Source organism: Xyrauchen texanus, chromosome 28 (assembly GCF_025860055.1).
Source record: "Xyrauchen texanus isolate HMW12.3.18 chromosome 28, RBS_HiC_50CHRs, whole genome shotgun sequence".
Classification (NCBI taxonomy): Eukaryota; Metazoa; Chordata; class Actinopteri; order Cypriniformes; family Catostomidae; genus Xyrauchen; species Xyrauchen texanus.
Window position 1 is genome coordinate 40601933 of NC_068303.1, and position 14664 is coordinate 40616596.

Sequence of the window (14664 nt, forward strand, 5' to 3'; positions counted from 1 at the left end):
ATATTTTATCCCCACTTCTGTAAGTATCCTCTTTGGCATGACGAAGCTGTCTGAGTTTTCCTGTAAACATGGTTTATCGTTACTGAATGATAAACATGTCCTAGTAGGGATGCACATATCCTCACAGAAACTGATATGATGTCACAGTATCTGTGAGCTCGTCCAGGTCTGTAGCTACAGCTTCAAAAACACTCCAATCAGTGCAGTCAAAGCGGGCTCGTAGTTCCAGCTCTGCCTTATTAGTCCAGCATTGATAATGCTGTAACATTTGATTGTTTTGTCATATAAAAACAAAATTTTCGCAGATACATTTGACATGATTGGGAACAAAATAAAAGCAGTTTTTTGAGCTGCTTCATTTATATAATTTCAAATCAGAAAAGGATGTGGGAAAAAAAAATCTAATTGGCAAATTTCTTTTTGTGATCTTTCAGCTTTTTCTCAGGCGGAGAGTTTCAGAATTTATCATAAAAAAAATTATACATTTTATTTTCAATGATACCAAACACATGACCCTCCTTGTTTTTAAATACATTTTTTATAAGCCTTTAATTATGGGTATGCCTCTGAAACAGGAAATCTTTAACAACACCTTCAGAGCTTAAAGAGTAAATACACTTTTTAATATTCCCATTATTTCACGTGGTGATTCTCATTACTGTAACACTGTGATCTTTGTTTTTATATTATTATTTAAATCAGCATAAAGTACAAAAATATGGCTATTATATATAAATGAAGTGAATAATAGTGCTTTTTTTCTTTACATTATTGAGAATTCGGGGGAAATGTGTTTAATTGTCATGAAAACCTAAAGTCACAATGCAAAGAAAATCTCTAACACAATAAAATAAGGATAACACAATAGTTAACATGTACTAACAATGAACAATACTTTTAAAGAACTTATGGTAACGCATTACAAGGTTGCATTTGTTACATTTGTTAGTTAATGCATTAGGTATCATGAATAAACAATGAACAATTACAAATATATTTTTTACAGTATTAATTAATTTTTGAGTGACAACCACTGCTTAATGTCAGGTTCCAATGTTGCAACTTACCCCGTATACTGTGACAACATGTCTTGCTATTGGGGCAAGATGTTACAAAAGGTAAATTTGTGTCCAATAAATTGTATTTTCTTTTCCTGGGCAATAATGGTAGAAATGTTGTACGGCTTTTCTGTAGCCAAGACTTTAAGGTATGTGCTTATGCAGAAATTGACTGCAAAATTGACTTAAATATAAACCTACCCTGAGAAATATGACAACTAGCCCCAGTCTCCCCTATTTAAACACATATCCATGCTAAATTGATATAGTAAGAGCAATATGGTGATTCTGATGATGAAATGATAATCCCAAACTGTTCTCTCTCAGGGTTGGCCGGCCATGTAAAGTGAGGAAGGTTGAAGAGCCACCACAGGAAGAGGAAGTGGAGAGTGAGGTGTCATCAGTCATTGAAACCAAAGGTAGAACTTCCTACACCACCACCCGTATATTTGTAAATTGGATATGCATATAATTTGGTGGATGTAATTATGGAGCCTTTAAATGATTGCTAGAAAAGATTACACTAATTGTGTTTCTAGCGTTGTTTATGTGCGCATGCAGTCTGCTCCGTGTCTGATCCACTGAAGGAATTTTGCATAACAGGTAACGTTACAAACACCTGATTTGAATGCAATTTTTATGCCGCAAGTGTTAGGTTGTGGAGGATGCAGCAGACTCTTGTGAGCTGGTACACTGTAAATATATTGCTGTATTACATATTTCTCATCATATTTTCGTCAAGAGTATGTTTTAATAAAGTAATTTATTGTCATGATGCGTCTTTTGTCTCATATTCGTTAACATTCACGAAATATAAAAAAATCTTTGTCGGCAAATGTTTTCGTTGATTAGATTACCTCTGCAGGCAAACAGCACTGACTTGTGAACGAGGCATATTCTATAATGAGCCTCTTTTGCATAGAATGAAAGCTTGTTTGCTCTGAACAAGGACAATGACTTAAAGTTAACAGAACCAAAGTTCATAGAAAAATTCTGATTCTGTCACTGTTTACTCACCCTTGTGTAGATCCAAACCATTATGAATTTTGTGGCACACAACCTGAATTTTTATAGAATATGGAGCACAACATTGCCAACCCATTTTTTTGTTTTGAAAATCAGACAAAAAGACAAAGGGACAAGAATGTGTACTTGACGTCTTTAATGAGGGAATGAACTACAATCCCATGAAGCATTTCAAATGGGGTGATCAATTTAGATATGGAAAGATATAAAACGATTGATTTAAAGCTGTTGATTGTAAGTATAGAAACAGTGGGCCTCATTGATGAAACTTTAGTAAACAGATGAGTAAATTTGGAGTAATTTGCACATAAAATAGACAAACAAAATACTAATCACACACATGACCTCTACATCTCTCTCTCCACTGTCCCTCCTCTAGAGCCCTCCAAAACTGCCAAATATCTGCCCCACTTTCCCATAAATAAGTCCAAATTTCCCAAACCTCTAGATACTCCTTCCTCAAACGCTGACAGCCTCCCCATCTCTGCACACCACTCCAGAAATGATGGCACTACGTTGGACTTCCAACCCCTTGTCTCCCAAATTTATGACCGCTCCGTCACCCAAAATACAAAGTTTGGGGCAAAGAAAAACTTGAGTGCCCAAAACATCAAACAAATATCTTTGTACCTTCATTGTGTCTCCATCTTCTGATTGACAATGCCAGCATTTGGGTGTGTCTTTAAGACCAAGCCTATATAATCTATAGGGGGTCCAATAAAATCTATGTAAAATCTTAAATTGCATAAGGCGAACCCTTGCATCTCTAGATGCAGACTTGAAATGTTTAAAATCTTTGTCCACAATTCTTCCTCCAATACCAAATTGAAATCTTTTTCCCATAATCTCTTGATAGAAGTTAAAGCTCCATTCCCCCAGACACTTAATTAGCAGGTAGTAATACACTGATGCCTCATGACCTTTTATAAAAACAGTAATCACCTCTCTCAAAGCATCTGCTGCTTTAGGGGTGTGTGTGCTACTCCCAAAAACCGTACAGAGCAGGTGGCAGAGCTGTAAATACCTATAAAACTGAGATCTGAGGAATCCCAAAATAATTACCCATATTCTCAACACTCCACTCTCATACAGGTCACCAAGTGTAACAACCCCCCTCACAATCCACTCTGACCAACAGAAAGGGGACTTATTGATTCATAATTTTAAGTTCAGCCATATGCTTGAGGCAACATTTAAGTAAATGTCAGAATTAAATACTCTGGCCACTCTTGTCCAAATCATGTGCAAATGTGAAATAATGGGTTGTGACTTAACTTCTCCGGTTAGTTTGATAGAAAGGCTTTGCTATGGTGTAATAGGGGCAAGGACTTCCTGTTCAATGGAAAACCAGGGAGGGGCTCTTTCAAGTAAGTGACCAATGAGCCAAATGTCTGAGACCGAATGCATAATAATACAGTAAATCTAGGGTAGGCCTAGCCCACCCTTGTCAACTGGTCTATGTAATTGGTTGAAATGTAATCTGGGACGTTTACCATTCCAAATGAAGGACTTTGCAATTCTATCAAATTGCTTGCAATTAGAGAGGTGGACATCTATAGGGAGTGACTGTAGTAGGTAGTTGAATTGTGGAATAAGGGTCATTTTAATAACATTAATATTCCCAATCATCGATAAATGTAATGAAGCCCATCTGTCCACATAGTTTAAAACGTTTTAATTAAAGGGTCAAAATGAACTCTTTAACTAAATCAGACAAATTTGCTGGGAATAAAATACACAAATACTTAATGCCCTGTTTGGGCTACTGAAAGGCGCCCAGCTGAAAGGCCGTTACTGGGCAATATGCAGCCAGAGCTAAAGCTTCGTATTCCAATTGACTTTTTATCCAGAGAACTTGGAAAAATAATTAATAATTCTGTGGAGGGAAGGCATAGATCTAGTAGGGTCAGAGATAAATAATAAAATATCTGCGTAAAGCAAAAGCTTATGCACCACACTTCCCACAATCACCCCTGGAAAATCATCCTCCTTTCTTATCATGGCTGCTAATGGTTTCAGGGCAAGACAGAACAATAATGGGGAAAGATCACAACCCTGACAGGTGCCCCTGTCCAGAGTAAAATAATCTGAAATTAATCCATTTGTTTGTACCGCTGATATTGGGTGTCTATAAAGTTACTTAATCCAACCAATGAACGTGCTCCCGAACCCTTACATTTCCAAAATCTTAAAAAGATAATCCCATTCTACCATATCAAATGCCTTTTCAGCGTCAAGTGAGATGGCAGCGACAAGAGACTGATCATTCGCTACTGACCACATGATATTAATGAAACGCCTAATGTTATCAGAAGAGCTGCAGCCCCAAATAAACCCCACCTGATCTATATATATATATATAAGAGATGTCATAACTTTACATAATCGATTTGCCAAAATGTTTGACAACATTTTCACATCTAGCTTGATCAGGGAAATTGGACGGTAACTTTTACACACACTTGGATCTTTGTCATGGTTGGAGCAAGCTTTCTGTTCTTTAATGATTCTGTATAAACTTATAACAAAAGCCAATTCTGTAGCATAAGATCTAAAAAATTCAGCAGCAAAACCATCTGGCCCTGGAGCCTTGTCTGCAGGTAAGGCCTTAATTACCTCATCAAGCTCCTCCAAGGTTATCTCCAAATTAAGATAATTTTTTGCTCATTCATCAGTTTAGGAAGATCTAATCGTTGCACAAATTTTCTAATATCTTCATCAGTTGACGATGACGTGGAACTATAGAGATCAAGATAGAACTCTTTACAGGCATTATTAATATCAATGGCCAAGGTAAATATTTTTCCACCATCAGATTTAACCGAGGGAATGGTAGAAAAAGACTCTCTCTGTTTTATATTTCTAGCCAAAAGCTTCTCTGCTTTGTCCCCTGACTCTTGCCCTGAATAACCAAAACTCTTCCATGACAAAATAGTATTATAGCTGTATTTCAATTGAGTAAATTCTCTGAGGCCATCGGACGACATTCTGCTCTTCAGCTCTGCCTGTGCACTTTTTGTATTCCCTTCCAACTCCACGAGGGCTCGTGCTTTGAATTTTTTGACCGCATTCTGACATTATTGCAACAATCATATCAAATGGCTTACTCGCGCATTGTTTTTATAAAAGACAGTGCTTGTTTGGGACACGTAAATACCTGCAACCATCCTCCATTTCTATTCTCAGTGTAGCCGAAAATATCAGTGCAAAAGTGATCTTCTGTTTATGTAAGGGTTTCTTAAAGTCCTTGAATTGATTGCATTTCTCTCTTGTCGAATTTGCAAAGTCCGGGAACAAGAAAATATTGTAATTCTCCCAAGAAAGCTTTCCTTTGCTCCTCGCCTTGCACAACACGAGATCTCTATCGGCTGATCACAGAAATTTGGCCAGAATTGATTGGGGCCTGTCTCCCTCATTAGATCTGTGATTTCCAGTTTATGGCCTGTTATGTCGAGCAGACTTGGGAAGAGCTCGTCTAAGAATTTCACCTTATCTCTGCCTTTTTCATGCTCCGGAATTCCAACAATCCGTTTGTTATTCCTTTGGCTCCTATTTTCCAAAACGTCCAGTTTTTCCCAATTTCTTTGCAGATTAATGGATAATTGCCTTTCCGATGACTCCAGATAACTGATCCTTTTCTCAATATTGGCCACTCTTGTAACCAACTCAGAGAATTTTGCTTCCATCGCCATAATCGAGCGGCGTATTACAGCAAGATCCTCCAAGTCAGCAACAACCTTCACCAGCATCACCGAGATGTTGGACAGTTGACGCAGAATTTCTTATCCGTCGTGCTTTACAAATCGAGTCCCCGGTCTGCAGGCCCAGAAGTTTCATCTTGAGCACGTAATTGTCTTTTAATGTCTCCAGAGCACGAGGATTTTGACTTCTTTGCCATGTTTACCTCAAGGAACAAATGTAACTGCTAACTGGTGTATCGAATCTCACCGGATTATAACATGAAAATTATAAAAATAAAAACAGCAACGTGCACAGAGCTTGTGATTCACATATCTGCTTCTTGCATGGCGTTCGTAAATAGGGCAGTGTGCACATTCATTCACAATTATCATAATCCATACCCATGAAAATGCCATATAAGGAGGGTAACAGACTTGCTAGTAAATCCTAGCAAATAGGTATTAACTTTCTCTGGTTCAGTTCAGCACATCGCCAGCATCATTTGTGAAACTTCTTGAAATTTATGTCAGAATGGCTTTCTGCTCATGTTTCATGAATGATATTTTAAGTTTATTACAGAATATTCAGATTTATACAAATAAATAAGTAGTTTGAAAGTGTAAGGAGAGTGACTCGATTGCGTCATTCACAGTGCATCATGGGATAGGCAGTCACTGCAAAACTCTTTTGGCATGCTTTGTTTGCCGCGATTGATGGATCATTTCCCTTCAGGATCATTGATAGTGTAGTTCTTTACCAGAAATTCTGTGATTAAGAAAAATATTTTAATTGATATAATGTGGACTGATAGCTTCAACAGGAGCATAAACCATTCATTCCCAAGCTCATTGTAGGTCACTGTAGGTTTGCTAATGGAGAAAATGAATGGGATTTTTACTAGAGATGCACCGATTGCAATTTTCTTGGCCGATTTCGATTTCCGATTTTTTGCAAGTGTGACCTGCCGATACCGATTTTTTCCGATTCCGATTTTCTTTCTAAGAACTATTATTGACCGCATATACAAACAAAATCTACCTTTCTTCAATGCTACATTTTATTTTCATAATAAAATAAATTATTAAACATTTCAATTTCCACTAAACGGTTACAGGATCTTCTCTCACTTAAACAACCCTGAAAATAAAGTGTTCTGTGACTGGAAAGAGGTAAAAATAACAATTAACTGCAAATGAGTTGCTTTATATAACAGATGTCATTTTCCACAGTTTTTATAAATGGACCTTTTTCTCTTTATTACTCGTCTAACAAAAGAATTCCAAAGATCTGAAAAACTGAAGTGTCCAATACGCTCAACTTACGTTAGATGTCCAAATATCAGTTGTAAAACTGAGCACTGCTTCGGGAACGGCTTGCATATCTGTCAACACTCCCGTTTTTAAAGGGAGTCTCCTGTTTTGTTTTATTTCTCCCGGGAAAAACTCCCGCAATTTGTATGGCCCAAACCACGTTATATGAATAATCACATCAATATATTATTCCAAGGTGGTCCAGTTGCCAGATCTTGAATGAAACGCATCCTACTCACACAATCGACACATCCTACAAATTACAAATCATGTATGACCTCAATCTGGCAACCTACAACCCATTTGCACTGTTGATATCTGTGCAGGCAGTTGACGCGGGATGTTAAATCAAGCATCGCTGGTAGAGGGGAGGAGAAGACTCAGCTGGTGCTCCGGTGAAAAAAAACAAAATATACATGTACATTTAACAACAGCTGGATGGAAGAATTGAATTTCATATCCCGAAGCCATCTCGACAATGCCCACGCCTTTTGCAATGTGTGTCGCACTGATTTTAATATCGGACACGGTGGGAAAAATTATGTTACTCAGCACATTAAATCACAACGGCAACATTTCTATAGTATTTAGCCTGCCTCTGCCATCCAGCACCCCCCTTCCCCTCTCCCGGATTTGTGTACCCAAATGTTGACAGGTAACAGGCTGCGTGTGTGACATGACACGAGATTAAACAACTCGGGCAACGCGACCGAGTACCTCCTACTCTGTATCGAGGAAATGTATCAGATTTCTGAAACCTCTGTCCTCAACTATGGAGAACAGCTGGTCATCCAGGACCATGAATTCCATCATTTTCCTCATAATTGCTTTGGTATTTTCGCTGCTCATACCAAGGAATGATAGGAGAGGCTGCTGACTTGTGGCTGGCTCTGAGCTCGGGCTAGCTTTAGCCGCTTTCACTTTTTAGCTTCTTTTTTAAAATGGGCATTTTCAGCTGGGTGATGGTGTTATTAATGTCTAATTAGGTTTGTTGATCCGAAAGTTATTGTGGTGGTTCCCCCACGGTTTACTTTGGTCTTACAATTATTACACATTTCGAACTTTTATATATTCTTCACTCACACAGTGAAGATCTTCCACGCCAATGACATGTTTACGTGCGGCTGTGAAGTTATTGCCTGCGCCGCTGGCAACAAAATGGACCGGCTTGGAATCTGACATACGTGAGGCTGACCTGCCGGTCACCGATCCGGGCCGAGCATGCGGAAAATCTGCTAATTCCGGTCCCTGGTCGGTCGATCGGTGCATCTCTAATTTTTACTTCTGGAAACAGACTGTTGGGCTCTTTTCTGACCATTTTACATTTAATGAAAGTGAATATTGACTGGTGCTGTCCAGCTCCAAAATGTAAAAAAAAAACAACAACAAAAAACATAATATTTTCATAAAAGTGGTTCACACAACTCATGTTTTATATTCCAACTCTTACAATAGCGATAGTGTGGAAACAGAACACATTTTTTTTAAGTTATACAGTAGTATGAAGTTGCAGTTTTGTGTTCCATAGAAGAAAGTCATACAGAGGAGGGTGAGTAAATAACGAGTACATTTTCACTTTTGGGTGAACTAACCCTTTCAGTTAAATATGCATGGAGCAGCACTATTCAGTGACTGGTCAGATTGTATTTGGGGTGGATAATGAATAAGAAGGGTTTGGCTCTGAAATGCCATAAACTGAAGTGCTGCAATTGTGTAGTCATTCCTTTCGCCAAATGAATCCGTTGATACTATTGAGATTCATATTTCACGTACAAGATAAAATGATTTCCGATTCTTTCTGTGATGGCCACATCCACTTCTTTCTGCCTGCCTATGTTCCTCACTGGAATTGCGTATGATTTCCCGAAGAATTCACCTTCCAGCTTCCTTTAAGACTGTGTTCTCTCTCTATAAATGGGTAAAGGGACAGTCACTAATGAGGAAAGGGGTTTGATTCAAACAGCAAGCCTTTTGTTTCTCAGCTTAAAAAAGCTTTTAACTGAGGCCAGTCACATGCAGTAAAGCAGAGCAATGGAGAGCTACCTCAGTGTGAAGGTTATGGTAACCTCAGTTCATGTGCTTGGATTTGTCTTAAACACTTTTTCAATAATCCCGTTCTGAATGAGGAATAAGATTGTTTCATGTACATCAATGTAATCAGTAGCCGCGTTTCCACTGTCAGGCCAAATGAGTGTGTGCTAGTGTTGGCAAAACAAGAAAACTAGCGTAAATCAAATTGCAAGTGTAAAAATAAATTGCATGTGCACAGAATGTTTTGTAAAAGTGTAAATTAAGTTGCAAGCATAAGAAACAAATATTAGCAATACTAAAAAGTGTATCAGTTCATGTTTTGTGCATCTGTAATTGCATATTAACACAAAGTAAATTTGGTATAGCATGTGTCGTAATTTGGCAATATTTATTAAGTGGAAGAATGCTGTTCTACAAACATTGGTAAATTGATTTTCAAAGGACAGATTGGTATCAAATATAACACGTAAGTTCGCTGTTGTTGATTAGTACCTCTGTTTTGTCGGAATTGAGTAGAAGGAAATTTCTGGCCATCCAATCTTTTATTTCATTGATACACTCCGCTAATTTGGAGAATTGTGAAATCTCATCAGGTTTTGAAGAAATATAAAGTTAGGTATTGTCGGCATAACAGTGGAAACATATTCCACGATTCCTGATAATATCTCCCAGGGGAAACATATACAAGGAGAAAAGCAGAGGCCCTAAAACTGATCCCTGGTGCACTCCATACTTTACTTTTGTTTGGTTTGACAATTCCTCATTTACATAGACAAAGTGGTAGCGGTCTGCTAAATAGGACCTAAACCATGCTAATGCAACTCCGCAGATGCCAACATAATTCTCTAGACTTTTCAATATAATGTTGTGATCTATCGTGTCGAATGCAGCACTAAGATCTAAAAGCACTAGAAGAGAAATGCAGATGATAAGAGCAAGTCATTTGTAACTCTGATATGTGCAGTCTCTGTACTGTGATGAAGTTGTGGCTTCTTAATAAGCGTTTTGATAACTGCCAGTATACTGTAGTGATCATGAGACTATTCTACTGTAGAACACTAAAGCAGTGTATGTAATGCCAGACTGGTATTGGCCTTTGCTCTGGTAGTTAATAATGCATTCATTTCTGCAGGAAAAAAGCTGAGAACACAGCACAATCCTCTCTCTGTGGGTATTATGCAAGTTCATCACTTAAATTTACATGAAAAGTTATTTAAAAGGGGGCAGAGAATGTTGTTTTATACTGTTCCCTGAATAACTTAATTATGTGAAGCAAACACAATACCAAGCGTAGCCTGGCAGCTGCACAATCATTCCATCTTCATTTTTCTTCATTTTGAGTCTGAGTGCATGTTATTTTTTATTTGAATGCATAAGAGGATGATTTAGAAATATTTGAGCTGGGCTAAAAAGACTGCAGCTACAAACACAAACACATGGTAGGGTTGTCAGAGAGGTTTCTGGTAAATCCTCCACGAAAACAGCACTTAGATGCTGTAAATATGTTATTTCATAGGACATTTTTTATGAATTCCCTCTGTTATTCCAAGAGGAAGTGCTTTTACGACAGCTAATGACATGGATAGTGACTATTATCAGAGATTAATGCAGCAGTTATATAACATACATCACATGGTGCCCACAGGCTTTGTCCTCCACTAATTGACGTCAGATTCATGAACTTAATGGTCTCATAACTTATTTGGAGTGCTAATTAATTACAGTCCCTTACCTCAGCTTCATGGAAACTGAATGGTACTCACACCAAAGTATGTGTTTTCCTAGAGAAATCATTTTTATTTGTTCATTTTTATAAATATGTTTGCCATTGATCTATTCTAATCAAGAATAAAACAGATTCGACTCTAAATTCGAATTGGACAAAATGTGTTTGAAGTTGATTAAAGCACACCTGTAACTGCATTCTGATTTACAGGGTCTCTATCCAGTGGTAACTTATCCCCACACACTGAGAAGGGGCATATCAATAGTTCACAAAATGTTTACATTTGGAATGGAATTTGGAATTTTGGTCTCCGTCTAGTGAGATGCTATATTGGCAAATAAGTGAAAGAATACTATGTTGGTCTCTGTACTTTTAGGGATAGGACTATATTATTTATTATTTTATCAATAGATTTATATATTGCCATAATTTTTAATTCAATGACATCATGAAATGCAATCGCAATGCTTCATGTGATTGTAGTTTGTGCTCTCATGAAAGACGTTAGTACATAGTCTTTTGTCCCTTTGTCTTTATGTCTGATTTTCAAATACAGAGCTGGTTGGTTTGGTTCATGCTTTACATCTCTTTTGTGAAGGATTTTATAGAAAGTCTATGGAAGAAATGAATGTGGAAAATAATTCCGGAGCTCAGATGGCTGAAAAAGTGGGCGGGCGCTGTTGTGCTCTATTGTGCACAGCTGTACTTGCTTTGGCCACTGGGAGGCATTTTAGAAATTTGGAAAGCATAGACCGATTTTAGTGGACAAAACATTCAACCTCCAGGTGCCAATTTTTTGTAAGATCAGTCTGACTCGTGCTTCATACAAATCTCATACCCAGTGTTGGTCGTATAGCAGTGTTGGGGAGTGAGTAACTAGTAGCAATGCTACTAACTTAACTACATTTTTCAGTAGCTTGATGTCACGTAACAAGTGACATTTTCAAACGAGTAGCGCTGTAGAGTTGCATTTGTCACATTGTATTGTGAATATAGCAATGGAGTCGAGGGAGTAATCAAACACACTCATCTAAACCGTCTTCTCGCTCTCTCATGTAGCGCTGGGAAAACTGAATATGTTATAACAGTTGTTTCAGACATTTCATGTACTGTATATTATCTGGTTAAAATAAAGGATTCCTTATAGAGTACAGTATGTAGATTTGGGAAACTCCAATTCATTTCATTGTGTCAGTTCTTTCAGCGGTGTATATATTTATATATATGTTTTCCACTTTTATTAGTTTATATTCAATGTAAATTTACATCTTTTTGTTATATTTAAAGTGCCCTTTACAAAGTTAGCTACTTTTTGTAAATAACTTGTAGTGTATATAACTACAGTATTTATTTTAAAAGTAGCTTGACTGTAGTTTAACTACTTTTCAGTTTTACTACTGTTTCAAAATAGCTTCCACAACACTGCCGAATATCCACTATTGTTCAATTGGAATGTGCCACATATTGTCTATATGCGCCCAGGTGCTACATACTTTGGCAACGGTAAACAGCCTACAGTTAGTCTAGTTACTATATTACTTGGAGAAAGAATTGTACAGTATATTGAGATTACTATTATTCATAAATGGAGCTATTTATTGAACATTGGTTATCATATTGGTGTGTCCGCCAAGCCACTAGAGCCTCTGTATTACTGTAATTTTACCATGGCTACAGTTTTGTTTGTGCCGTACTTTCAAACACCCCTTACCAATGGTAAAATCACTGTAACGCACGTCCTCGAATGGCTTATTGCTGTAATAAACCATGGCTGATTTAATAAACCTGTCTTTTTCAATATCAGATCACAGTGCACACTGACTTTGTCTCTGGATCCAAATATCCAGTTTTCCTTTTTTGGCATTATATTAAAACAAACAGACATTCTGAAAACATTCTGTTCCTTCTTGCTCCCACTTCAAAAATGGGGCCTGTCAGGGTGAATTAGCCATGAGAGGCATACAGCAGGGTGAGGGTGTTATCTCTGTGACTGGCCGCCAGCACAGAGCACAATGCTTCATTAACGCTGTCTACGCGACTAAAGTAGACTGTGCACCGATGTTGCCAACATCTGTTGAGAAGGTGGCACTCTGTGGGTAAATCCAAATGGCTTTTTTGCGGCACTGTGGGAAGGGGATGCTGTTCACAGAGTTGTTCCAAACTAAAGTGAGCAGCTGAATCCATTCACAAAGGGCCCTTGTACAAGGCTGTCATTAAAAGGGTTAGTCCTCCCATAAATAAAAGTTCTGTCATCATGTACTCACCATCATGTTATTCCAAACTCACTTGACCTTTCTTCTGTGTAACAAAAGGAGATCCAGTGAAAGTGAATGAGGCTGTCAGTGTGTAACATTCTGTTTCACAGGTATAACATTGGTTGCCGGCCATAACATTGGCGAAAGCATTTTTCTAAATAGTATCACTAAATGGGTGCTGCTGTGGGTGTGCAGCACCCATTGAAGCACCACTATAGTCCAATGCCCTGCATACTTCAGAGTACTCACATCAAGTGCTTTGGCCTTCAGGGTAAGTACACCATACTGATACTCACTTTCTGATGGATTTCTCTCTCTCTTACACACAGAGTTGACTCTGCAGCAGGCTTTGCATCAGTCCGTGTTCATGCCGTGTTCAAACACATCTCCCAGCATGCCTCACTGCTGGGATCAGCATAGCAAGCTCCTGCCAACAGTGGCGGGTATCACAGCCAGTAAAGTGGCAGCGTGGAGCGTGGACGAGGTAGATAGTCCTTCCATGTCAATTTCCATATTCCACTTGGTATCCATCCAATTGAAAAAATGTACAGTTTGAGTTTTTGACCTTGGTGTAACATTCCCCTCAGGTGAACAATCACAACTGGTCAGCCAAGACAGACCAGCGTTTACTCAAATGTGTCTCATGTCACCACTTGTGACTAGATTTTGAGGGAAAGTTTTTGATTACATGATTGCATACATCACTCACTCAATGATCAATACATCATCTCAATATGTTACTGCATGTTGAGAAAGCACAAACAAAGTAAAAAAAGCAAACAAGCAAACAAATTTGCCCAATAATATTTAAAATTTAATCTAAGCACAAATGTGACATTTGGAGCAGAATTGACAGTTATTTTATTGGGAGTACCTTTTGTAGTGGCAAATCCCAAGCAACAAAATGATTTCGCCACTCACTTTATACAGGGGTAGAGTTTTCAACTCAAACAAATTTTTTCCTTTTAATGGAATTGTGAGCCAAAACATTATGAACACTCACAGGTGAAGCAAATAATGTTGATCATCTCCTAACAAGGCCACATGGCAAGGTCTGCTAGATTAGATGATAAGCGAACAATCAGTTCTTGTAGTCAATGTTGAATGCTGGAGAAATGGTCAGGAGTAAAGACCTGCGCGACTTTGACAAGTACCAAATTGTTATGGCCAGATGACTGGGTCAGAGCATCTGTGAAATGGCAAGGCTTGTGGGGTGCTCCTGATCAGCAGTGGTGAGTACATTCCGTCAGTGATCCGAGGAGAGACAAACCACATACCGGCAAAAGGGTGTTGGGTGTCCAAAGCTCATCGATGCACAAGGGCAACAAAGGTTATCCCATCTGGGCCGAACCGACAGAAGGTCTACTGTGGCACAAGTCACAGAAAATTGTAATGATGGTTACGGGAGGAATGCATCACATCAAAAAGATCGCACCCTGCTGCATATGGGGCTGCGTAGGCACAGATCGGTCAGAGTGCCCTTGCCATGATGAACCCTGTCCACCGTCGAAAGCACCTACAATATGCATATCAGAGTGTCAGAACTGGACCTTTGAGCAGCGGGGAAAAGTCACCTG

The 14664-nt window shown here is 38.4% G+C and overlaps 1 protein-coding gene across 2 annotated transcripts in view; it reads left to right on the plus strand.

The window, feature by feature from the left end:
* Positions 1–14664, plus strand: part of LOC127621845 (lethal(3)malignant brain tumor-like protein 3) — a 94034-nt gene that overhangs the window by 67029 nt on the left and 12341 nt on the right. For both annotated transcript variants that reach the window (XM_052095610.1, XM_052095611.1), the window contains exons 19-20: positions 1386–1477; positions 13417–13571. In XM_052095610.1, coding sequence (XP_051951570.1) covers positions 1386–1477; positions 13417–13571 — 247 coding nt within the window. The remainder of the gene's footprint in view (positions 1–1385; positions 1478–13416; positions 13572–14664) is intronic.